Below are 24649 nucleotides of genomic sequence, written 5' to 3' on the forward strand. Positions count from 1 at the left end.
CCCAACACCGGGCCCGTGACAACCCGGTACCGGCCGTCCCAGCGCCCGCCTCAGCTCCGCTCAGCCGTGCTGTCACTCGCTGCCCGCGCCGTCCATCACGCGGCGGGCGGAGCTTGGAGCCCGGCCCGAGCGGCCGCCCTGTTAACAGCGGCGTCGGCTCGCCGCGCCATTGCGCTTGCGCTTGGCGGTTGTTCCCAGCTGCACGCGGCTCAGCTTTGATCTGCGTTTGCGCACTAGGCGCCCGGCCTTCCTCCTCGTAGCGGAAGTGGCGGGGCCGCGCCAGTTCCGCCTCGGCGTTGTTCGCTGTGGACAAAATGGCGAAGATCGCCAAGACTCACGAAGGTAAGGAGCCTGAAAATCACCCGCGGCGGCGCGGCGCGCGGGTGTGCCTCTGGCTTTTTGATTGTGTTTTTCTTCGATTCTGTGCGCCGCCAGGCTCGGCTTCTCGGGCAGGACCGGCTGTGCTCTCCCAGCGGCGGTCGGGCAGGGCCTGTTTGTAATGGCGTCTGCGCCTGTGTCAGCGCCATGCCCAAGCTGCTGCTTGGCGCTCGGGGCTGAGGGGGTGGGGCTGCGGGGCCCGGCGGGGGGAGCCTGACTGAAGAGGGGCTTTCGCTGTGCATGCGTGGGGGGGGTGGCCCGTGATGGTGCTGCCAGGCTCCCAGGGGAGAGCTGTGAGCGCGATGGTGTCGGCTGGCTCCGCGGGACGGACGGGTCCTACCGGCACAGGGCGAGCCAGAGCAGCGCTTCCACTCGAGGCCGCCCGCGGGACGCTCCTCGCCTCCGCTCCTGTCGCTGCGCGCTTTCGCGCGGCCCCGACCCTGGCCCGTTCTAGGCGCTCGCGTCGAGCCTTCGGCAGGCGCGCGGAAAAATCTCGCATCGTAAATGTCAATAACACACGGTTGTTCTCTCGGCCGAGCCCTTTGGCCTGCCTCTGCAGTAAACAGGAGGCTGAGAGGAGAGGGTGAGCCGCTGAGCGCCGGCATGACCTGGTCTATTACCGGATGCTTGAGAAAATGGCCCGAAGGAGGGAAAAAACAGCGTGATGTCTCAAGCACTTCATCTGCCAGTTTAGCACTCAGACTTCTGCCGGCTGGGTATTTACATACGAGAACTGTGTCTGAGCAGTTTAGTGAGTGAGGGCTTTCATAGGCAGTGTGTTATTCTCGGAGGTGCTATGTAGCTACGTTCGCTATTGCTTCCAGCTCCTCATAGTGTGCATCAAAGCTTTCTTCTTGGGCAGTGTCTTTGCTTTGCTCTGCTGTTAAATATCTTCAGGCAAGGGGATATAATTTTCAGAATCCTACTGCTTCTGTGTTTTTGCTTTTGGGTTTTTGGTCATGTTTCTGTGTATAATAGGTGATCCACTGTACTTTTTGTTAATTTGCATCCATAATTCACTAATCAAAACGTACCCTGGCCTGTGGTTGTATACTGTGAGGTAGGCAGAGCACCCGGATATTTACTGCTTTTGGGGGAGGGTGGAAAGTTTTGCAATGCAAAAACTTCTCAAATGGAGCAGTATCATTTCCCATTGACGTGGGGTTAATGTAGTCTTCAGCACTGCAGACATAATCTGGGTTTATGGATGAGGAAAGGCTTAAACGGTTGTCCTCGCTTTTTTAATTTAAATTTAATTTTAGTTTTAGCATTCTAGAACTTTTTTTAGAATTACAGAAATTGTCTTTTGTTTATATGCTGTGACTTGAGGTTTGTGTGAGCTAGTACTACCCATCACAGTGCCTCTCATTACCTAAAGAGCTTTTAATAACAGTACAGAATTGTTGGGAGTTTATTGTTGTTTTAACTGAAATTCGCTGTTTATTGAAGCAAGTGGTGGTGCACTAACTTTAATGAAAACATTGGCACACTTCCAGTTGCATATGTTTTTATCAATGTTGTATCAGAGAAGGATTTAAGGAGGTGTGTAGGTAGTTGAATAAATAATTTTGTTTAACTGGGTATGATCATGTAATGCTCTTGTTTCTCCCAACATGGAGGTATTATCTGGACAGCCTGATTATTTTTCTTCTGAGTTCTCTTTATTTTTAGTGTCTAGCTGGCTCTTCAAAATGAGTTGTTACTAAATTGTCTTAGATTTTTCACATCTTTGCACTGTTTGCTAAATGTCTATTGATGTGTCATAGACACAGCTTGAAAGAGATCTCAAAATAGTGTTCAGTTACCTAGTTTAAGGGAGAATTCTTTGTTTTAAGCTGCAAGTAAAGTTTAGAATGGCAGCTTATAAGGCCTCAATAAATGCTTGAGTTTTGAATGCTATCGAAGGTAGGTTTTAATTGCATCCTTTTTTTTTTTTCTTGCTTAGAAATGACCGAAGAAATCTCCATTTGTGAGGGAGACCTAACTTTTATGAGAGTGTTAAAGTAGCTAGAAATGAAGCTGCACAGGGCAAGCTTCATGCAAAAGTATAAGGCATGAAAACATAGAACTATTTACAATGTAAAATACTGCTGCAGTATAGGGTCTGCTGAATAATGTCTTAACACTCTAGATTCTGCAAGTAAAGCTACATATATGGTAATGGAGTATATATTTTGAAAGCCTGTCGTAATCTGGCTGTGACCTAGATTTTCAGTTACTTCTCAAATATGTTAACTGTAATAAGGTTCAACATTTATGGTATATTTCAAATCAACTGTGCATGTTAAAGTTCCTTTTCTTAAAATACCAAAATGTATTGCATTAAAACGCAGAAAAGGGAATGAGCAGGATATTATCCCCCCTTGTCTTAAAAAATCTCACTCCCCTTAATGTTTCTTTGTCTTTAAACTTTCTGCTTATGTATTTGTTGACTAAATCAAAGTAAGTCGAAGGAGTACTTTGCTTTACACGGTGTATTTTTAAGCTCTGTGATTACTCGGTTTGTATTTAAGTGCTTTGTTAAATAGGGTGTGAACTTTTTCAAGAAAGTGCCAGCTATATCAAGGAAGGGTAAACACATCTTTAATGCCCTTATGGTCTTTTACAGCTATATATCTGTTGTGTTCTAAACTGCTGGTCAGTTAACTTTCTGTTTAAAGGGCTTTGTGGTACACCAGACGGGTGTTCTCTTCAGAGTGCCTCATTTAAACTATCACCTAGTGACTGTGTGGCCTTAATTGAAAATTTTGGTGGCTGTAAGTGTGTGTGTGGGGGGGTATTAACCCTATAGACCCTGTGCAGACTTTTATGGTGTAGATAACGTAGCAGGTCTTGGTGTCAGAAAATGAGAATGCTCCTTAGTCTGCAAACAGCTATGTAGTCCTTGAAATTTAAAGGAGAAGACCAATAATAAATGATATCTGTACCCTCTACAGTAAATATAGCTATCTTAAAAATAAAATAATAAGGCCTTAGTATGTAAAGTGTTGATAAGAACTGTTAATAGGAAAAGATTTTTGTATTAACACTCTTGCTACAGAAATTCCGGTTGTTTTGATAGACTGTTGATGGTGGTAGTGGTGGGAGCCCATGCACAAGCAATTTCCATGGCCCATCCTGCATGGCAGGGTGCTTCATGGTGCTTGATTTAGCAGAGCTACATGATTAGATTTGTTCAGCAGACAGATGATGGATGATCTTGCATTGTAGGCAAGATCTGTAGGCTTTTTGGGGGTTGAAGTTGGTGACAGCTGTGGATGTGCAATCAGGACGTAATATGCCACTAAAGAGGCAGTGTGTTGTTCTGGTAGCTGCTTTTTAGAAAGAAACAATGTCATTGTTCTCTAAAATCACTACTGTGATAGTAGTATTGTCCTTGGTAGCAACTGAAGCTTCGGGTATTCCCTTTCACCCCAGTGCTGCATTGCACCAGGCTGCAGAAGGAATCAGGAACTTGATCTGCTCTTTGGAAGAAACAGAAATAACTGAAATATCTTAAGGTGTTTTAATTTTTATGAAGTCATCCTGTGGTGTGCTTTTGAAACTGATACAACTCAAATACTTTTCTCAGATCTTTTTTGTGAGAACTAGTAAACAAGATACAAACTAGTATGCCTCTGAAGATCATAAGAGACTCATGTGGGTAGGACAGGGATCCCTAATTCTGCTGCTTCTCCAGAAAGTAACTAACATATTGGGATGGAGTGTGTCTCAAGTTCTGGACTCGCTGGAATCTCCTGGGTTATACAGGATTTTAAGGGAAGCTGAATGTCCCTGGGGGCAGGATTTAGTATGTGATAATGGCCAGCCATATAAGGCTTTTATTAGGTTTCAGCTTCTTATAAGTTCCGGGGGCAGATACCATGAGTTTCTGTAATGCGGAGGTGACTGTCCAAGTTACCCTGTTGTAGATACTTGCAAAACCTTGATGGGAGCCATTTGTCTGGAGGCTTTATCATCTAGTATGGTGTATCTTCTGTGCATGGGACTGTTGCCAAGTTTAGAAACACAGAGTCATAGAATGGTTTGGGTTGGAAGGGACCTTGAAGATTATCCTCTTCCACCCCCCCTGCCACGGGCAGGGACACCTCCCAGTAGACCATGTTGCTCAAAGCCCCATCCAGCCTGGCCTTGAAGGCTGCCAGGGATGGGGCGGCCACAAATTCTATGGGCAGCCTGTGCCAGTGTCTCACCACCCTCACAAGGAAGACTTTCTTTCTCGTGTTTAATCTAACTAAATCTGCCTTTTTCCAGTTTAAAGCCATTCCCCCTCACCTGTCACACATGCCCTTGTAAAAGGTTCCTTTGCCGTTTCTTTCCTTCCCTACTAGACAGCTGCAGGAATTGCAGGTTTGCTGTCAGGTTTTCTGTACATAGAGTGGAGTTGGTGTTTCTAATTGCTTGCAGTCCTGCAGGCTGGACACAAACACTTAATCTGTTATTCTTACTCATAGCTATATAGCAAAGATTTGTCAGGCAAAACTACATGCTCAGTTACCTTAATTACCTTAATAGAAAAAATGCCTTTCTTTCCCCCAGCCCCCCCTCCCCCCCCCCCAATGTCTTTTTTAAGTATCCTGATCTTTCTGACATTTGTTAGCAGATGTTGTGGTACAGTGTGTTATGCGAGATACCTCACTGGGAAACCAGTGTGAAATTTATTTATTTTACAAAACGAGAAATGAGCAGCAGTAGTAAAAATAGAGTGAATAATCAAGAGTTAAGATTATTTGTAACTAGAGTTTCCTGTAGCTTTTGTATATTGGCAAATATCTCTCAGGTTAATGTAGCAGCAATACCCCTTCAGATAGGAATAGTGAATTACAGAATCAGTGAGGTTGGAAGGGAATTTTGAGTTTACATATAATCCCACCTTCCTCACGCATGACCCTTGGTACTCCTTCAGCCATGAAATCCAATTCTTGGGTATTTTTTTTTCCCATGAATAATTGTTTGATCTCCAGAAATTCATATTATGTGGGTAATTGTCTTTACATGCCTATTGAATCAAATAGAAATCAGATGGAAATAGTAATAATTTATAAAGTTAGCTGTGCCTTACTATACCTACCTGACAATTACATTTGTTGAAGACAGCTGGATTACTGCAGTTGATTTTTGTGTTGCATTGCAGCAGGGAAGGAAAGAATGGTTTAAAGCGTGGTTCCTTGTTTTCTGGGTTAACAGGTTAATATTAATTTCTCAAAGTACCAAATTTCTAAGGTCAAAGATGGCCACCAGAGTTGATTAGAGTCACATCCTGACATCTTAAAAAGATGTCACATCTCCCATTTGTCCTATTGGGGTTTGAAAAATGTTAGATAACGTAATATAGTGTTTTATGTTCACATGTTCTTAGATTGACAACTCATTTAATAGGTCTTTTGAACAGCTTTGTTTAAATCAGCAAAATAGGTTTGTGAATTGGTGATAACATTTTGAAAGGCTTTTATAAGGGCAGAATTGCATTAGTTGAGGAAGTGTTGTGTTAATTTAGTGTTGAGAAATATTAAATGCCCAATTCCTGTCAGTGTTCAAGGCCAGGTTGGACAGAGACTTGGGCAACATGGTCTAGTGTGAGGGGTCCCTCAGAGGGTTTGGAACTAGAAGATCTTAAGGGCCTTTCCAGTCCTAACTGTTCTATGATCCTGTGATTACTGTGGTGTAAATTACCTTCTCTGCTATCTCTGTTGAAAGATGAGATACATTAACAGTGGGTTTGAATTGTTTGCCTTAGGCCATACAATTGAGGTAGTCTGTGCTAGATAATACTACAACTTAAGGAAAAGCTGTTTATAAACATAATGATTTCATAGTTTTATATGTCAAACTTGTTTATTAGAGATAATATTTAAAATTGGACAAAAACTCTGTTGTGCGTAGTAACATAAGTATTGAATTTTGTATATATGTAAGTATAAAAAGACCTCTTAATTTTTTTTATGCTTTTATGCTAGATATTGAAGCACAAATTCGAGAGATTCAAGGAAAAAAGCCTGCTCTTGATGAAGCGCAAGGAGTAGGCCTTGATTCCACAGGATATTACGATCAAGAAATTTATGGTGGCAGTGACAGCAGGTTTGCTGGATATGTCACTTCTATTGCAGCAACTGAATTGGAAGATGTAAGTGATCTTATGTATTATTTTGGTTAGGACATTTTTTGTAAGTATTTTGAAGTTAATTTGAATAATTTTTAATGGCAGTTGCTGAAGTCAAAAGTCATACTGGACCAGATATTTCTTGCAAGTCAAGTACAGCTTGTACTTCATGAATCATGCTTCGAAAGTCATGTAGGCCCAAGGAGAAGGGAAAAAGTAGTGGCCTGGTGCTTAATCAGAGTTAGCCTTGGCTGGAATAATTAGCTTTGTTCTGTTGTTGCTGGCAAGATGAAAAATTATGGTGGTGGTGGTGGGAGATACCTAATACTCCTTGGGCCAGCAGGCTTAAGTGACTGTGTTACGGTTTGTATTTCTACTTCATTTCAAATTTCGGAGCAGTTTTTTAGAATTGGCTTTTTCACTGGATTATGTTCTCTGTGTGTATCCTGCTTGTAAGATTACTTTATGTTAATTTCTGATGTTAAATGTTTGGCAACATTTTCGGTTGCAGGAGCAGATACTACAGTTGTAACCGTAAATACATAAACAACTGCGTATTTCACTGAGTGAATTACCTTTTTCAAAGGAAGGTTGTTATGTCCAGTTTAGTACTAGCCGATACATTTATGTGGTGATGTACTTATTTAGTTTCTTGCTGTGTGTCAGTAAAAAAAAAACTATCCCAGCTGAAACCAAGATGGTCATCTGCAGGCATCTAAAGGATTTGTTAATTTAAACTTCCAATTACAGGCTCTCACTGAAATAATTTCATGGGTTAAAGCGCAGTTTTTCTTGCTGTAAATTATTGCACAGAAGCTGGCTACTAAAAAGAGAAAATAGCAAAAGCATCTTGCACGTACTGAATTCTTGTTATTGCCATTGTGATTGAGAAGGTACAACTAAACTAACATGAATGTAATTGTGAATTTTTCAGTGTTTCTGAATATTTTTAATGGGGTTACTCACTCAAGGTTTATTCTATATCTAGCTGGGTTTCAAGAAAAATGGATTTGAATTTCTCTGCACCAGTTTTTGCATGCAAACTAGGGAAGTATATATAAAAAGTTTGAATATGAAATGCAGACTTGATTAAATGTAGCATATTGAAGAATATTTGAGCTTTGCAGAGAAAAAGTTCTGTTTTTAGTGATGTGAGTAGGTTTATCTGATTCAGCAGTTTGGGATTAATAAAACAAGCTGTATGAAAAAGCTTTGTAATTAACTATTCTGGTTGTCCGTTTTTGTGTTTTCTTTGACCATAGGATGTTAATTTGTTATTTTATCTAAATATAATATCAACATGACCAGTTTGCCATGTCTTTGTACTGACAGGATGATGATGACTACCCTTCTACAAGTTTGCTTGGCCAGAAGAAGCCAGGGTACCATGCTCCAGTGGCATTGCTTAATGACATACCACAGTCTACCGAACAGGTACATCTTGATTGAAGGCAAAATAAAATACTGTTGTAGGTATTAGGGGAAAGAAGTGTTAAAGTTTTTTGAGACCAGGGCTTGTCTTCTGGAAAAACAAGATGTGTGTAAAGGGCTTTGGTATTTTAATTTTGCTCTAAGCTTGTCACTACTTTAGTTGAGAATTCCACAGGGTGATAAAAGTTAGCACTTCTGCGTGGAAAGGCAGTGTGGGCACTTACACTGAACTATTTTTAATATGTCAGATATTTAAAAAATGAAAACAACTTAATGTCCTATATACTTCTATTTTTGTAAAGAAAATATAGTCACTTAGGTTTTCTATTCCTGGAGTATTTTTCTGTGAAATTTAAAAGCATATGAAGTAGCATTAAGTTCCCCTGCAAAAAGCGGGAGGAAGGTTGACAATATGCAGTGCTTTTGTAACAGGTGAATAAACGTGTTAAAATAGCAAACAGAAATTACTTCATAAGATATTCTGTGTTGGAAAAGTTCCAGGTACAGAAGTTAACATTTTTATTAGCACGCCCTTCCTGCATAGTTGAGATTAAAAATAAAGTTGGCCTGTTTAGTAATACTGAACATGAATACAGGGTTATGGTCATATTCTTTCTAAGTATGTGACTAACAAGCTTTGTTTGGTTTTCAGTATGATCCTTTTGCAGAGCACCGTCCTCAAAAGATTGCAGATCGGGAAGATGAGTACAAAAAGCACAGGCGGATGATGATAATTTCTCCTGAGCGTCTTGATCCTTTTGCAGATGGTAATTTATTTTAACTTTTCTATACCCTTTATGGAATTTGTTGTCTTTAGCCCTTTGATTTCTGTTGGCATGCCTGTAAACTTAGTTATGTTTTAAACATCCCCTTTTCATAGAGATTTGGTTGAAAACCTAGATGCCATATTCTTCATCTTTATAATACGAGTTTTCTTTCCAGGTAGAAGGACAAGAAAATAATGAGCCATTGCCATAGAAACACAAAGGGTTAAAGGTTTCTCTTTTCATTTTGTTTTGGGTTGTGCATTATACTTTGAACAACTTGTGTATTGAGTGCTCAGATTCTTTCAGTACCTTGAAAGTTTTCATTCCAAGTCAGAGATTTACAGGGTTACTGCTTTTGAAATGCTAGTTCTCAAAATAGAGCACCTAATTCTTACCATCCTATGTAATCTTAGGTGGTATAACTAAAAGAAACAAAAGCATATATAAGACTTTGATACTATTAATAGTTCAAGTCTATTCTGATAATTTTAGAATGGAAGTCAGGAAAAGGGGTATTCGTGGGTCTTCAGGTGATTGAGTTTCACGTGTGGCAATGAGGTGCCTGTTGGCTTAAAATCAGTAGCTATTTTGCAGGTTTTACAAATGAGAATTTCAGCCTGCATGAATTAATAGGGATATTAATTATTTTACTTGCTTAATTGTAATTGATATAAACATGTGTTGTCAGAATTCACAGGCCCATACTAACTGTCCTTAATTTCTTTCCTACAGCAGTACTGCTATATGCCAGTCCTGTCTGCATTCTTAAGGGTGCAGTTCAACACATCCTGTGTAGATTATGGTGAAAAAGTATTCCAAAGGAAAGTCCTATCAAAGCTAGTGTCAGAGTGACACAGCCAATTGGGCAATGATCTTCAGCATAGAAATGTTTAAGAGTGTATTATTCTCCCTAAATTATAATGCTATACCACTTGTATAGCAAATTTGCACATTTTTCTTAAAGAAAAGTGTTTTTCTTGACAAGTCTTAATTTTTGTAAAGTTGGGCTTCTTGTAAAGTATTTAAAAGTTTACTTAACGCAAGATACACAGCATAAAACAACATATGGTGTACAAAACCCATTACCTGTGAGTATCATTGTGGTGGTACGTGTACTGTATTGCAGTCAGCTCCCAGTCACAGTTGTCCTTTGAGAAGAGAAGAAGGGGAAAGTGTCATCAAGTATTTTTTATGGGTTTTTTGTTTTGGGTTTTGTTTGGGTGTTTGTTTTTTTTTCAATGAAGCCCTTCTACCATATGACACTAAAAGATCTGGGAGATGTGTCCAGATTTGTCAAACTTAGAAAAGGGTCTTTATGCTAAAACATTTTAAATGTTACTTAGGTATGCGATAGTTATTTGTAGTCAGATAACAACTAGGATTTAACAGCTTACACAAGGTAATGTTTTGAATATAAATATCTTTCCAAAGTGTTACTAATGGTAAAGAGATAATTTTCTAGGCTTCTATTCTGCTGCTTGAAGTCAGAACTGCTGATGGAGACAAAGGCACGAAAGTGTACGTATTCTGGATTAGCAACCCAGGAACCCATCACTTCTGAAGACTCTTTAACTGTGTTGTCATTTTACCATTTATATCGGCTTTAAAATATTTGTTTGAAACTGCAGTAGTTATGTTTGTGTTCAAACAGGTTAAATTGATCAGCAAACTGAATAAACGTATGATACATGTAATTTAAAAAATTTTCAATCAAAAAGTAAAATTAAATGATCATGGAATAATATAATACTAGAGCAGGACAATAGAAAAAGCCAACAGTTTCTACTTATCCTTTACTCATTGTTCTCCATTCCTGTTGCTGTTCTCTTCCACAGGAGGGAAGACACCAGATCCTAAAATGAATGCCAGAACGTACATGGATGTTATGCGTGAACAGCATTTAACAAAAGAAGAGGTGTGTGGAGAGGGGAGCGTTTTCCACTTGAACTTTGTTTCATTTTACAGCCTTTGAAAGTGTGTTAAGAAAGTGGGAACAGAAATTCTGTTGACTTTTTGTCTTGACACGGAAGTCCTTTTCTTTGTAAAATCTTGTTCTTCACATGTTGGAAGTCAGTAGAATTTGACAGTGAACATCTGTTCTATATAATACTTGAGCAACAGGGGGAGAAATTGTCTCAATATATTTTAATTCGGATTTTTTTTATAGCACTTGGACTTTTTGTTATTTATTTCTTTTCTACGAAAAAGCAGTGACTATGGGGTATTCTGTGGCAGATATGTTTGGGGTTTTGAGGCTTTTGTAAAGGCAAACCAAGAAGGTCTTGAAAGGCTATTGTTGAAGCGCTTAAAACAATGTTGCGGTACTAAGATCTGGAGTAAGGTTGACATTTGGCTTTAAATACTAAAAAAGTCATAGTAAAAGTACCTGCTTTATTCATGGCAATTAAAATTAACATGTAAGAAGGTATTGGTAATATAATCAAATTTCTTGTGTAATACCTACAGTGCCATATTATTAATTGGATCAAGATCTTGTAGTTCAGTGACCTCTGTAGAATTACATTGATTTATCTTGACTTGCCTTAATGGAGGAATTAGTTTATAATTCTGACAGTCCTAACTGCTTATGGATCCACTGATGAGTGAAGACCAGTCTGGGCTAGTGCTGTTTTAATGCTATCATCTTAGAATTTTAAATAAGAAATTTAGGACTTCTTAATGTTGTAGGATATAAGTCACATGAACACAATTTCCAACTCATCCACTTTTAATTGACTAAAGCGGAACTTGCTGGAAACAGATGTGTAATGATTTTAAGGCATACATGTAGGTGACAGAAACTGATAGCGCTCAGAATTCTCCATGCAGTTGCATTTGCTGTAATAGTGGCTTTTATAAGAAATCAATTTTAAAACAGCCCTTCCCAACACGCAGCTGCTCTGTCAGTGTAGAGGAATTTGAAACAGGAGTGACCTTGAAATTAAAACAGCAGGTAATTGCATGTTAGTTGAGCAAAACCTCGAAAGTAGCATAAAATATATGATAAGCTGAAAAATCTCTTTTAAAGATGTAATTCTCAAGAAGTCTGTTTCTTATGTTTGTCTTTTTGTGCCCTTGAATAGAGGGAAATTAGGCAACAACTAGCTGAAAAAGCTAAAGCTGGAGAGCTTAAAGTCGTCAATGGAGCTGCATCTCAGCCACCTTCAAAACGCAAACGGCGTTGGGATCAGACAGCTGATCAGACTCCTGGTGCTACACCCAAAAAGTTATCCAGTTGGGATCAAGCAGAGGTAATAATCCTAGTGTTCTTATCTATGGAAGACATTAATGCCTCTTGAGTTTCAGAAGTTTGTTACTCTACTGAAAAAGTAACTTGCAATCTTTTACTCTATACTATGAGAGATATTAATACTTCTGGGTTTGTCTTGTGTAGACTCCTGGACATACACCATCTCTGCGATGGGATGAAACTCCAGGCCGTGCAAAGGGTAGCGAAACTCCTGGTGCCACCCCAGGCTCAAAAATATGGGATCCGACTCCAAGTCATACACCAGCAGGAGCCGCAACACCCGGTCGGGACACACCTGGTCACGCGACACCAGGCCATGGAGGGGCCACTTCCAGTGCACGTAAAAACCGATGGGATGAAACACCTAAAACAGAAAGAGGTATCTGTGGCAAACTGGAAAGCACATAATAAAATTTGAATGGTTAACTGAATAGGATTTGTTTTTCCTAGGTTCAGAACTGGGGCAAGAAGTGTAATAGCATTCTGACATCTAGTGGTTGATGTGAAATGATGTTTTTGTCTGAGTTTGCAGCATTGAATTGTGCCCGTAAGCTTAATTCACATCTGTGAAAGGACCTCAGTTCCAAAATGGAATCAAAGTTTTGTGGTATACCTAATGCATGTTGCAGGTTGGGGTTTTAATGTGTGAAGGAGCTCACATTGAGTAGGCTTTTGTGAGTTTCTGAACTGTTTAGTGTTTTTTTTTGAAGAGGTTAGCATTAAAACAAGTTTAGAAGCATTTTCTCATCTGCCTAATTTGAATTAGGCTCATGTGTTAGAGAACATTGAAACACCATTGTCCCCTTTTACTTTTAAAAAGGGAGTACGTGGAGTATTTTGTGTAATTTCTAGAATGTGAGTTCTTTTGTATGTTTTAGAATTTTATCTGTTTATCCTAAGATTTAGTAAGAAGATTATATGCTCTTTTCATAAAATTGAGTTCTCTATTGGATATTTTTAGTGTAATGCCTTTGACTTTTCCATGTTCACCAAGGCAGGCTTTACTTTTTGTCTAGTGTATTGGTTTACTTGGTTCTTGTTGATTTGTGTCAGCAAGATACTGTAAATGGATTTGGATACTGACACTATACCATATGTTGTTAAGCTTTCTGCTAAAATTGCTTTGTTTTTCCTTAGATACTCCGGGACATGGCAGTGGATGGGCTGAGACGCCTCGTACAGATAGAGGTGGTGATTCCATTGGTGAGACACCAACCCCAGGAGCAAGTAAAAGGAAGTCACGATGGGATGAAACACCCGCTAGCCAGATGGGTGGCAGCACTCCTGTTCTGACACCTGGCAAAACACCCATTGGTACCCCAGCTATGAACATGGCAACTCCTACACCAGGTAAGTCTGGTCCATTCCTTAAGGCTTCACTTTCTTTTGTGAAATGAAATCTTTACCTTTAAATTGTATTTTGAAATAGATTTCTGCCTCGCATGTTCACCTACCTGTATGAAAGCAGTCATTATATGCCCAGTTTACCATTTTAATACTCACAGCAACTGGAGGGGAATTAGGACTAATGTTGTATGTCTGTTCAGGTTAGTTCTTAAAAGATTGATAAAAGGCTCTAAAAGTTTGATATCTTACTGGCTACAAATTTCAAGTGCTTTGGAAACTTTGGCTCAAGAGAGCACTGAAAAGTTAAGTAAACAAATAATCTCCTTCTGCATACGAAAGAGTGGTTTTTTTTTTTAACTATTTTAAAGTATTTTTTCTTCTGTTTGAATATAGGTCATATCATGAGCATGACTCCTGAACAGTTGCAGGCTTGGCGTTGGGAAAGGGAAATTGATGAGAGAAACAGACCACTTTCTGATGAAGAATTGGATGCAATGTTTCCAGAAGGATATAAGGTAATTAATCTGAATTAAAATATAGCTGAACGTGATGGGATTTTTTTCTGCTGAGGGATATTGATTTATTTTTATTTAACACAAGTTGTCCCAGAAGTAAAATGTTTCACATGAAGTATTTATTATTGATTGTAGACATTTATTGAATTTGATTACTGACTTATTGTAAATCTATTAGGAAGAACTGAAGGTGATCTCAAAAGCCAGTCATTATTCTGCTTCTCAGTGTTGGGAATGCCTTGTGAAGGCCAGAACAGAGCTCTGAACAGACAGAAATATGAAGTCCAGATGCAGAAAAACATAGAAGGGAGTTACAAATTCTGAACCAGCAAGTACACTGTGTTGATACAGATATTGAAGTGCTTCTGTAATACTTTGTGAAGCGCCTTCAAAGTTTATTGTCCAAGCTTTCAGAAGGGGAGTGCGCTTTCTTCTGAAATAGTGTCAGTTCCATATAAACAGTGAATTTGTTTGCATTGCTGTGAACATGGGATCTAGTGTATGCACTCACACAAATTCCCAAACAAATAAAGTGGAAGATAGAAGTTAAGTAGTTTTTTTGTATTTGCAGCCTTCCTCTTTTGTATCTGTTGTGATAAGATAAATCTGTCCATTCTTCTGTAGGTTCTTCCCCCACCAGCTGGTTATGTACCTATTCGCACCCCAGCTCGGAAGCTTACAGCAACTCCAACGCCTTTGGGTGGTATGACTGGATTCCACATGCAGACAGAAGACCGGACTATGAAGAGTGTTAATGACCAGCCATCTGGCAACCTTCCATTCCTGAAACCAGATGATATCCAATACTTTGATAAACTGCTGGTAAATGAGATTTCGCTCATGCTGATTCAAGTTTCCTACTTTCTTTTGAATATGTAGCAAATCTTCATATTTGTCTGGAATTACTTGCAGGTTGATGTTGATGAATCAACTCTGAGTCCTGAAGAACAGAAGGAGAGAAAAATAATGAAATTGCTTCTGAAGATAAAGAATGGCACGCCTCCCATGAGAAAGGTAAGATTTGTTGTCAGATGCATTTATGTAACTTCATTTTCCTAAAATTTGCATTTGTTTTCAGATTTAGTTGTCCATGGGATTCTCTGTAAAACCTCCTAAACAGCGGTATTTGTTGTTGTGGCAACTGATATGGCTAACCCCAGATGGCAGCTAAGCACTACACAGCTGCTCACTCACTCACTCCCCCACGATGTGAGGTGGAAGAGACCCAGAAGTGAGAAAACTCACAGGTTGAGATAGAAACAGTTTAATAATGGAAATAAAAACATATAATGAGAAAAACTGTAATGAAAAGACACCCCCCCCCCCCAAAAAAAAAACAAACACAAAGCCAGCCCCGTCACCGTAAATGAAACCTAAATGACAAACAGCCAACATAAATAAAAACCAAGAAAGACAAGTGATGCAATTGAAAAACAATTGCTCACCACCAATTCACTGATGCCCAGTCAGTTCCCTAGCAGTGGCCTCTAGCCAACTTTCCCCTAGTTTATATGCTGAGCATGGTGCTATAAAGTATGGAACATCCCTTTGGTCAGTGAGGGTCAGCTGTCCTGGCTGTGTCCCTTCCCAACTCTTCACGCACCCCCAGCCTACTCACTGGTGGGGGTGGGGTGAGAAGCAGAAAAGGCCTTGAGTCTGTGTGAGTACTCCTTATTAGTAACTAAACATGCCTGTGTTACCAACTCTGTTTTCAGCACAAATCCAGATACAGCCCCATATCAGCTACTGTGAAGAAAATTAACTGTATCCTAGCCAGAACCAGCATACCTGTTCAGTGCTTTCTTCCTCTTCTATGTCTGTGTGGCTTTTTGTTTGTCATTCAATGTAACTTAGTATGGCTGCTCTTTGTACAGTAATGTCAGTCACTAAATAGTATGTGGCTTATGTAATTTTTCTTTTTTTTTTTTTTTTACAACTACGAGAAACTAGATTTATAATGCTCATGCTTAACAGGGCTTTGTAACTTTCTACATTTTGTTTCTTAAGCTTAAATTAGGAATGTAGCTTTTAATTAAATTTCAGTCTTACACATCATGCAATATGTTAGTTAAATTTCAGTCTTACACATCATGCAATATGTTAGCAGTCTTTTTTGCACAGTTCTCTTTACAGCAAGCTGCCTAGATGCCAGTGCTGTGTAAGCTGCTTTTCAGATGGAGCCATTCTTAAATATTAGGCCAGTACCATGTTTTTCCTGAGAATTGAACATCTGGGAGCTAACATCAGGGTGGATCTCTCCACATATTACTTTTTTAATAGATGAGCATGAACTTGTTTGAAGCAGAGTTTTGTGGTGGTAGGAGCAAATACGTTGAAGCCTTTGGTTACAGTTTAACTTGATTGATATCTAGCTGTTTTGTAATTGTTCAGTGTTGTTTCCTTAGTTTAACTGATGGGCTGTTTGGTTTTGTTTAGGCTGCGTTGCGACAAATTACAGATAAAGCTCGGGAGTTTGGAGCAGGGCCACTGTTTAATCAGATTCTGCCTCTGCTGATGTCCCCAACGCTTGAAGATCAAGAGCGTCACTTGCTTGTCAAAGTAATCGACAGAATTCTTTACAAACTGGATGATTTGGTCCGACCATATGTACATAAGGTATTTTGCAGGTTACTGTTTCAACTTTGATTTGCTTTTTTCTGACCACAGCTGGGAGAAGCGTGTATTTTATTTGCATATCAGAAGAGGATGATAGCTTTTTTTTTTAACATAATTTCCTGTTTCTTTTTAAGACAAATTTAAGTTCTTGTAGTGTGATCAAAATTTGGGCTTAATAGTATTAAGACATGATGTAAAAATGATAGACGCATACTTGGGGTGGAAAGGGGCTCTTACCTGATCTGGGTATAATCTCCAGGCCAGGTCCTTTACAGACAAAGAGCTCTAAAAAAAACATAGTAGATTTAAATTTTTTGGGGTCATCCTAAAGCTTTAAGCTTGGATCCTGTTTCATTGAATCTAGTAGGACTGGAAATACTACTGAAAGTATTAACAATAGAAAATATAATTTGTTCATCTTTTTCAGATCCTTGTTGTCATTGAACCACTGCTGATTGATGAAGACTACTATGCTAGAGTGGAAGGCAGAGAAATCATTTCAAACTTGGCTAAGGTATAGTTCCAGCCTTCATTAAGGCACCAAGTTAGCTTACATATAGCTGCATATTTATAGGTATGGCAGAAGAATCAACTATGTTGTTCATAAATCCAATTAGTATGTTGTTTGTTTTTCCTTCAGGCTGCTGGTTTGGCGACAATGATCTCCACAATGCGACCTGATATTGATAATATGGATGAATATGTCAGAAATACAACAGCCCGAGCCTTTGCTGTTGTTGCCTCTGCTTTGGGCATTCCTTCGCTGTTACCATTCTTGAAAGCTGTCTGTAAAAGCAAGAAATCCTGGCAGGCTAGGCATACCGGCATCAAGATTGTACAGCAGATTGCTATTCTTATGGGTTGTGCTATCTTGCCTCATCTGAGGAGCTTGGTTGAAATTATTGAACATGGTAAGTTCTGCTGTCCCAGGCAGAATTTGTCATTCACTTTGTATTTGGAAAATTTTTCATACCCCAGTGGGCAGAGTGATAATAAGGTCCTTTCTTATGTGTTCTTTTGACACTGAAAAACAGTTGGTCTGACTCGGAAAGAGGAATAGAGGTTTGGTTTTCCTTAAAATAAGTTAGTCCCTTTTATACTTCCTCTGTTTTTGCTGTTTTGAACTTAAGTCACAAGAAGTGGTACTAAACACTGTTCTTTTGCAGGTTTGGTGGATGAGCAGCAGAAAGTCCGCACCATCAGTGCTCTGGCTATCGCTGCTTTGGCTGAGGCAGCTACTCCCTATGGTATTGAGTCATTTGATTCTGTTCTGAAGCCTTTATGGAAGGGTATACGTCAACACAGAGGAAAGGTATATCTAAGGTACTTTCTTTAGTTTGAACTGAAATGGTTGTATATCTTCTCTAATTCATTAGAGACATATTTCTGCATTTAAATAGGGTTTGGCTGCCTTTCTGAAGGCTATTGGTTACCTGATTCCGCTCATGGATGCTGAGTATGCAAACTATTATACCAGAGAAGTCATGCTAATCCTTATCAGAGAGTTCCAGTCTCCTGATGAAGAGATGAAAAAAATTGTGCTAAAGGTATGTGCAAATGAGTAGCATAATTATTAGATATGTATGTTTTTCTTAACTGGCAAAATCCAAAAAAAATCACCCCATCCCAAAACCTACACAGAACTAAAATGGTTGTGTTTTTATTTCCTGGCAGGTGGTAAAGCAATGTTGTGGTACGGATGGTGTTGAAGCAAACTACATTAAAACAGAAATCTTGCCACCTTTTTTCAAGCACTTCTGGCAGCACAGAATGGCATTGGACAGAAGAAATTACAGACAGGTATGTTGTTTTTTAGTTGGGAAATGATTTTCTAACAGAAGCAACATTCACCCTAGAATGTTCGTGCGGTCTAGATGCTTAATTTAGTCTGAGTGTCCTGAAACTGAATTTCTTTGACTAGTGATTTAGAAATTGCATAACGAGAAGATTCACAGGTTCTTAGGAAGCTATCGAGAGGTTTTACATCTGTGAATGAGTTGACATCAGTTGTAAGGTGGGGTAGTTCACCCCATTTGTGTTTAAGACACTGGTTGATTTAAAAACAGTTGTTTCTAGTGGGTTTAATGTGCATGATGCTCTTTCTCCTCTTCATATTAAGGAAATTTATTTTCAAGATATAAAAAGTATATTTTTAACAATGTTTGCTCACTTAACATCTGTGTATTTCAGTTGGTTGATACAACTGTGGAGCTCGCCAATAAAGTTGGAGCAGCAGAAATTATCTCCAGAATTGTGGATGATCTGAAAGATGAGGCTGAGCAGTACAGAAAAATGGTCATGGAAACAATTGAGAAGATCATGGGAAATCTGGGGGCAGCAGACATTGATCATAAGCTGGAAGAACAGCTTATTGATGGTATCTTGTATGCCTTCCAGGAACAGACCACAGAGGTATGACCAAGGATATTTAGTATTTGGTTCACTTTAATTGTAAGCTAGCTTACTGTTAGTTATACATGAATTTGTGCTTCTAAATTAGACTTTTAGACTCCTTTTTCAGATGTCAGTACTGTAATCAATGAAATCCAGAAACAAGCTCTGGAATGTTATAATTTTAATAGCAATTTTAGATTATATTGTTTAATTAAAATGTAGTGTTGCTGTTAGTCTGATTTTTCCTTTGCTGTTTTTATACTTAGGATTCTGTGATGCTGAATGGCTTTGGCACAGTGGTTAATGCTCTAGGGAAAAGAGTTAAACCCTATTTGCCACAAATCTGTGGTACAGTTTTGTGGCGTTTGAACAACAAATCGGCTAAAGTTCGGCAGCAGGCTGCTGACCTCATCTCTCGTACTGCAGTTGTTATGAAGACTTGTCAGGAGGTATTGTATTGACTTCTCCTACCAAATTTGCTGTAATATTTGTGACATAGTAATGAGAAGGAAAAAAAAAATCTAACTTCCAAATCTTTTTGATTGGTTGTAGGAAAAACTGATGGGACACTTGGGTGTTGTGTTGTATGAGTACCTGGGTGAGGAATATCCTGAAGTACTGGGCAGCATACTCGGAGCACTTAAAGCTATTGTGAATGTTATAGGTGGGTTTGTGTAGTGATAACATGCCTGTTAACACTACAAAAAGTAATGCTAATGCTTTCTAGAGCAAAATCAAAAGGCATTATAAAACTAAATATGCCTCTTCGAATTCAATAGGTATGCACAAGATGACACCACCAATCAAAGATCTGTTGCCACGGCTTACACCTATTTTGAAGAACAGACACGAGAAAGTACAGGAAAATTGTATTGATCTTGTTGGGCGTATTGCAGACAGGTAAGCTGCCTGATGATAAAATATTTGACCCTCTGTGTGGGCAGTTATTGTAGCAAAAGCTGAAGTTGAGCATCAGGTTTGGTATTTGTGTATTTATTGTCATATCTCTTGATATTTCTTAAGCATAAAACTTAAGATGAAATACTTAGCAGACATTTTGCAAGCACTTTGTAAGAAGTATGTTATCCCTTTATGCAAACTTAGAATGCATGCAATGCAATAAATCTTGAGTACACCATCAACCAGTGGAGGTCTAATGTTAACAGATACCAAAATATGGAAATTGTTTATGCAGTGTCCCTCTGTTGATAGCAAATAAATAGGAGCTGCAGCTTATGTGGCTTTATTTAAAATCCTCTGACATCACTAAAAAGATAATTCACTTTATTCTCTTTCAGAGGTGCAGAGTATGTTTCTGCAAGAGAATGGATGAGGATCTGCTTTGAACTGCTTGAGTTATTAAAAGCTCACAAGAAAGCTATCCGAAGAGCCACAGTGAACACTTTTGGTTATATTGCAAAAGCCATTGGGTAAGTTGATTTAATGCTCACCCACTTGTACACACAGTTACCTAACATATTGATCATTGTGAATTTTCTGGTGAGAGAATATTTGAACTTCTCTATATTTAGTGTGTTAAATGTGTAGACTTTATTCTACTTGTTTTGTAGAAGGAGGAATACAGTCACCTATCCTTTGTTAACATGCACTTTTGACCTTAATTTGTGGGCTATCAGGGCTAGAGACTAATTTGGTAGGAAGAGCTGTTTGTCTGATGAGTTTCTGATACTGTGAAATGCATTCAGACCCCCTCTGCTTTAAATACTCAATCTGTTTTCTTATTTTCCCCCAAATCAACACTTTTATTATTCTTAATTAAGTGACCAATTACTGACTTAATGTAGATGCAGCAAGCAACCAAGGAATGCTATCACTTCATTTATCTATACAGGACATGCCTTTCTCTGTGTGTATGATCTTACAGAAGTGTGTAATTACCTCTGAGATTAGCGTAGTAGAGGGGAGGCTACTGCTATCCTCCAGAGTTTAAAAGAGGCAGAACAGAAAGCAGGAAAAAAAGCTAAGTATAGAGAAAGTAAAAAATATTGATTATGAAAATAACATCATGCAGTAGCAAAAGCTGTTTTAGTTTCATGGTTTATGTTGTTTATCAGTTATCTTAGTGTTTTTAAGGGCTAAGCCATGCTTTTCTGCAACTTGATATTTGAAGCTCAACTAATTTTGTCCAAATCTTCACTGAATGTGTGTATTATCTCTTCCAGACCTCATGATGTATTGGCTACACTGCTAAATAACTTGAAAGTACAGGAAAGGCAGAACAGAGTATGTACTACAGTAGCAATTGCTATTGTAGCTGAAACATGCTCACCATTCACAGTGCTGCCTGCGCTCATGAATGAGTACAGAGTTCCAGAACTGAATGTCCAGAATGGTGTATTAAAATCTCTTTCCTTCCTGTTTGAATACATTGGAGAGATGGGAAAAGATTACATTTATGCTGTTACACCATTGCTTGAAGATGCTTTAATGGACAGGTGAGTGCGCTTATTTTTATCTATGGTACAGTTAGCTGTAGTCATGTGTTTTAACTGTATAGCTGTGTCTTAATGATGGCAAATAGTCACATTGCCTTTGTTTGCTAAAGATCTTAAAGATCTTTGACCGGCAGAATTTGTATATACTCCTTTTTTTTGTAATACTTATGAAGATTAAAATGATACAAGCATCTTAAGTGAGTCAAGGCTTCTTACATTCAAACTGGTTTTGATTATTGCTGTTGTTAGTGCTTCTGCTGTGTAATTAGAGCACAGTACTTTATCAGGAAACTCCATCTTTTTTATTTTACTGATTTTTATTACTCTGGTTCTTGCTGTCAGTAAATATGGGTTAAAAACATGTATTAGTGCTTTCAAGAACAGTGTTATTGAAAAGAAGTACTATGCTTGTCCAGTCATGTTGCTTAACAGACCACTGTTCTCTTTGCAGGGATCTTGTACACAGACAGACTGCCAGTGCCGTGGTGCAGCATATGTCTCTTGGTGTTTATGGGTTCGGCTGTGAAGATTCTCTTAATCATTTGTTAAACTATGTATGGCCAAATGTGTTTGAAACCTCTCCTCATGTCATTCAGGCAGTTATGGGGGCTCTGGAGGGCCTCAGAGTTGCTATTGGTCCCTGCAGAATGTTGCAGTATTGTTTACAGGTACGTCCTTACGTATGCTGGGATAGTAGATACAGCAGTTACCAGGCAGGACTTCTTTTCAGGAGACAAAAAGGTCAAGGTGATTTCCACCAAGGGATGACAGTGTGGCTTTTCATCTTTTGAAAGTATTGGTTAAACATGGTGTTCTGTACCGAAGACTTCAGTAATTTAAATAGGCAATGCACAGAGGTTTTGGTATAGCAAGATAGCCAGTTACATTGAGGAACTTGCAGAGAAGTAGCTTATAATAGAAATCGGCTAAAATAGCCTCTGTCTGACTTGTAAGGTGGAAATGTCTCACTAATTTTGAGGACTGGGGAATAAATAGTGCAAGGGGTTCTGAGAACAAGTAAGGTAAATGAATGAGAGGATAGGCTTAATATTAAATCAACTTTATTTGTTATTAGCCAAGAAAAACAGCAAGGCATCTAAAACTGTGAGAGTGAAGCATAAGAGAACAGTGCATTGGTCAGAATTTATAACGTTACATCAACACTAGTCAGCTTGTGTAAACACATATGTGGCAGTAGAATCTGAAGGCTCCTTTTCTGTGTTACTGTACATAACAGTTCTCTCTGCATTGGCTGAAGCTGAACTTGCATAACAGTTGGGAAGCAAGGGTTAGTGTCATGCACGTCAGCATAGAGAACGTGTGACAGCATTTTACTAATTAGTTGCAGATAAGGAATTTCACTGTGTGGGGTCTGGGGGGAGGCCTCAGCATAAAGATACATCCTTAGGAAGGTGAAAGAAGTCTCTTGCATAGTGTACTGTTTTTTGCAAGTACTACTTGTATATTCTTACTACACAGAACTGTGTTTTCTAGAATTTTCACATTCTGCTCAGTTTTTTTTTTTTTAGGTTTAATAATGTTTGTTTCATGTATTCCTCTGTAGCTGTCTACGCAAAACACAATTAGTAAAGCCAGAGATAAGATGCAGTTAGAACCAAATATACTGCAGTAGGTTTTAATTTTAAAAGAATACAAAACTAGACCTGCATTCAGTGGAATTTCTCCCTGCAGAAAAAGAAGAGAAGAAAATCTGTCTCCAAGTAATTCTTTGTTACTACTTGCTAGTTTAGATAGGCACAGAAATTGTGAATGATACATTTAGGGTACCTTCTTTGTTATAAGTGGTGCTAGTTACTGTAATGGCTTTTTAAAATGCTTGTTGTATAAAACGTGATAAAACTCAATAGCAGAATTTAGACCTTAAGCTTTCAATGAATTTTGCTGTGTTCTGTTTTCTAGGGTTTGTTTCACCCTGCCAGGAAAGTCAGAGACGTTTATTGGAAGATCTATAATTCAATCTACATAGGATCACAGGATGCTCTGATAGCACATTATCCACGAATCTATAATGATGAAAAGAACACCTATATTCGTTATGAACTTGATTACATCTTATAATCTTCTTGTTCAGTTGTTTGTGTTTAATGCACAGCTGTTCTTCAATTAAACGCTTCAGATTTGATGATGTAATATTTTAAAGTATTGGAGATCAGTCTAGAGCTGGTCAGAGGCAGAGCTAGGGTTCCAGTAGCATGATTTTTTAAATATGTCCTTGTTTTTTGATGTTAAACATTTAAAGCCAGTAGTGACCAAGAAAAAACCAAGTGATTACAATGTACTGGAGGGATTTCATTTTGGATTCATCTTTATGAAGATTTAGATTTCATTCCTTGTGTTTAAAGGGGAAGTTTATTTGAGAAATAAACATTTGTGTATAAAAAAATAATTTGTGTGTGGTTTTTGAACAGAGGGGCTTGTAAACAGAGTCCCTTTAGAATTAAGTATTTGTTTATGTAATAAATAGGTGGCATCAAATATTTTAACCCTTTTTGTCATCCTCTAGCTTTTGAATAAATAAGAAAAATGTACAAACTGTAGTTAATGTGTGTATCTTTGTCATACAATAATGTAGCTGTAGTCTGGCTGATGACTGTAGTAGTGGCATTTTATTGCCATGGAAAAAGTAATGTTTAATTGCTTCTTGTTGGCACTGCTTTATCTGCAGTACCCTGGTTGTGAGGCTGGAACAGCTTAAGTTTTCAGGAGTTAAGCAGCTTATTGTAAACCACATGTGTAAAATCAGTTGCATATTGATATATTTAGCATGTCTTTTAGCATGTGTGGCTGTATAAAAAGCAGAGTAATATTTATAGGCTGTGCTATAATTCCTATGAAAAGCTAGGAAATTAATGTCTCCAGCACCTGAGATGAAGCCATTTCTAAGTATGTGCTTGACATAGGAAATGCTTCAGCCTGAGATGACAAAATTAAACACTTATTTACTTTTTATCTTCTGTGCAAGTGTTTGAAAAGGTCTTGCTACCTGACAGTAAACCGCATCAAACACCAGGTTAAATAATTTGGTACTACTGTACATTATCGTAAGATAACAACAGGTAGTAGTTGGCTGTTCTGAGAGTCCTTGGTTCAAGTTGAGCAATTAAGTTGCATCTTGTCAAGTTCAATGCAGTGTTGTTAGCAGACTTCTCTCTGCTGTTTTACATGAACGTGAGATTCTTTAGCTGTTCAGTGTGTAAGAAGGTTCCACCCTAACTTTCAAGGCCTTAGTTTTTGTTAGGGATTTGGGGTGGCACAACAACTTGGGACCCTTTTGTTTATGAAGGTGCTAATTTGTAGGGAAATATAAAAAGTGACTTTTTCCAGGAGTGTGCTTCATTCTAAAATTTGTTAGGTGAAGACATCTGGAACTTCTT

At 38.6% G+C, this 24649-nt stretch overlaps 1 protein-coding gene across 4 annotated transcripts; it reads left to right on the forward strand.

Annotated features, from left to right (window-relative positions):
* The first annotated feature begins 206 nt into the window (after positions 1 to 206).
* On the forward strand, positions 207 to 23812 carry SF3B1 (splicing factor 3b subunit 1). 4 transcript variants are annotated; one of them, XM_061456786.1, is made up of 25 exons: positions 207 to 342; positions 6336 to 6502; positions 7811 to 7912; positions 8562 to 8676; positions 10512 to 10591; positions 11760 to 11927; positions 12071 to 12305; positions 13064 to 13276; positions 13667 to 13788; positions 14413 to 14610; positions 14701 to 14802; positions 16225 to 16404; positions 16832 to 16918; positions 17045 to 17315; positions 17571 to 17716; positions 17805 to 17951; positions 18079 to 18204; positions 18595 to 18816; positions 19065 to 19247; positions 19351 to 19462; positions 19578 to 19698; positions 20097 to 20228; positions 20982 to 21254; positions 21706 to 21922; positions 23175 to 23812. In XM_061456786.1, exons 1-25 carry the CDS (start codon positions 315 to 317, stop codon positions 23331 to 23333), a joined length of 3906 nt encoding a protein of 1301 aa, XP_061312770.1. In that variant the 5' UTR covers positions 207 to 314; the 3' UTR covers positions 23334 to 23812. The 4 variants fall into 4 exon arrangements, with proteins under 4 accessions (XP_061312770.1, XP_061312798.1, XP_061312789.1 ...); XM_061456796.1 differs by lacking the exons at positions 207 to 342; positions 6336 to 6502; positions 7811 to 7912; positions 8562 to 8676 and adding an exon at positions 8695 to 10194; XM_061456814.1 differs by lacking the exons at positions 11760 to 11927; positions 12071 to 12305; positions 13064 to 13276; ... (15 more) ...; positions 21706 to 21922; positions 23175 to 23812 and adding an exon at positions 10139 to 10194 and having other exon boundaries at positions 10512 to 10577.
* Positions 23813 to 24649: the final 837 nt, after the last annotated feature.

The sequence above is a fragment of the Pezoporus flaviventris genome, unplaced genomic scaffold, assembly GCF_033815535.1.
Source record: "Pezoporus flaviventris isolate CSIRO_AGI_PZ_B2104156 unplaced genomic scaffold, CSIRO_AGI_Pfla_v1 ptg000001l, whole genome shotgun sequence".
In the NCBI taxonomy this organism is placed as follows: domain Eukaryota; kingdom Metazoa; phylum Chordata; class Aves; order Psittaciformes; family Psittacidae; genus Pezoporus; species Pezoporus flaviventris.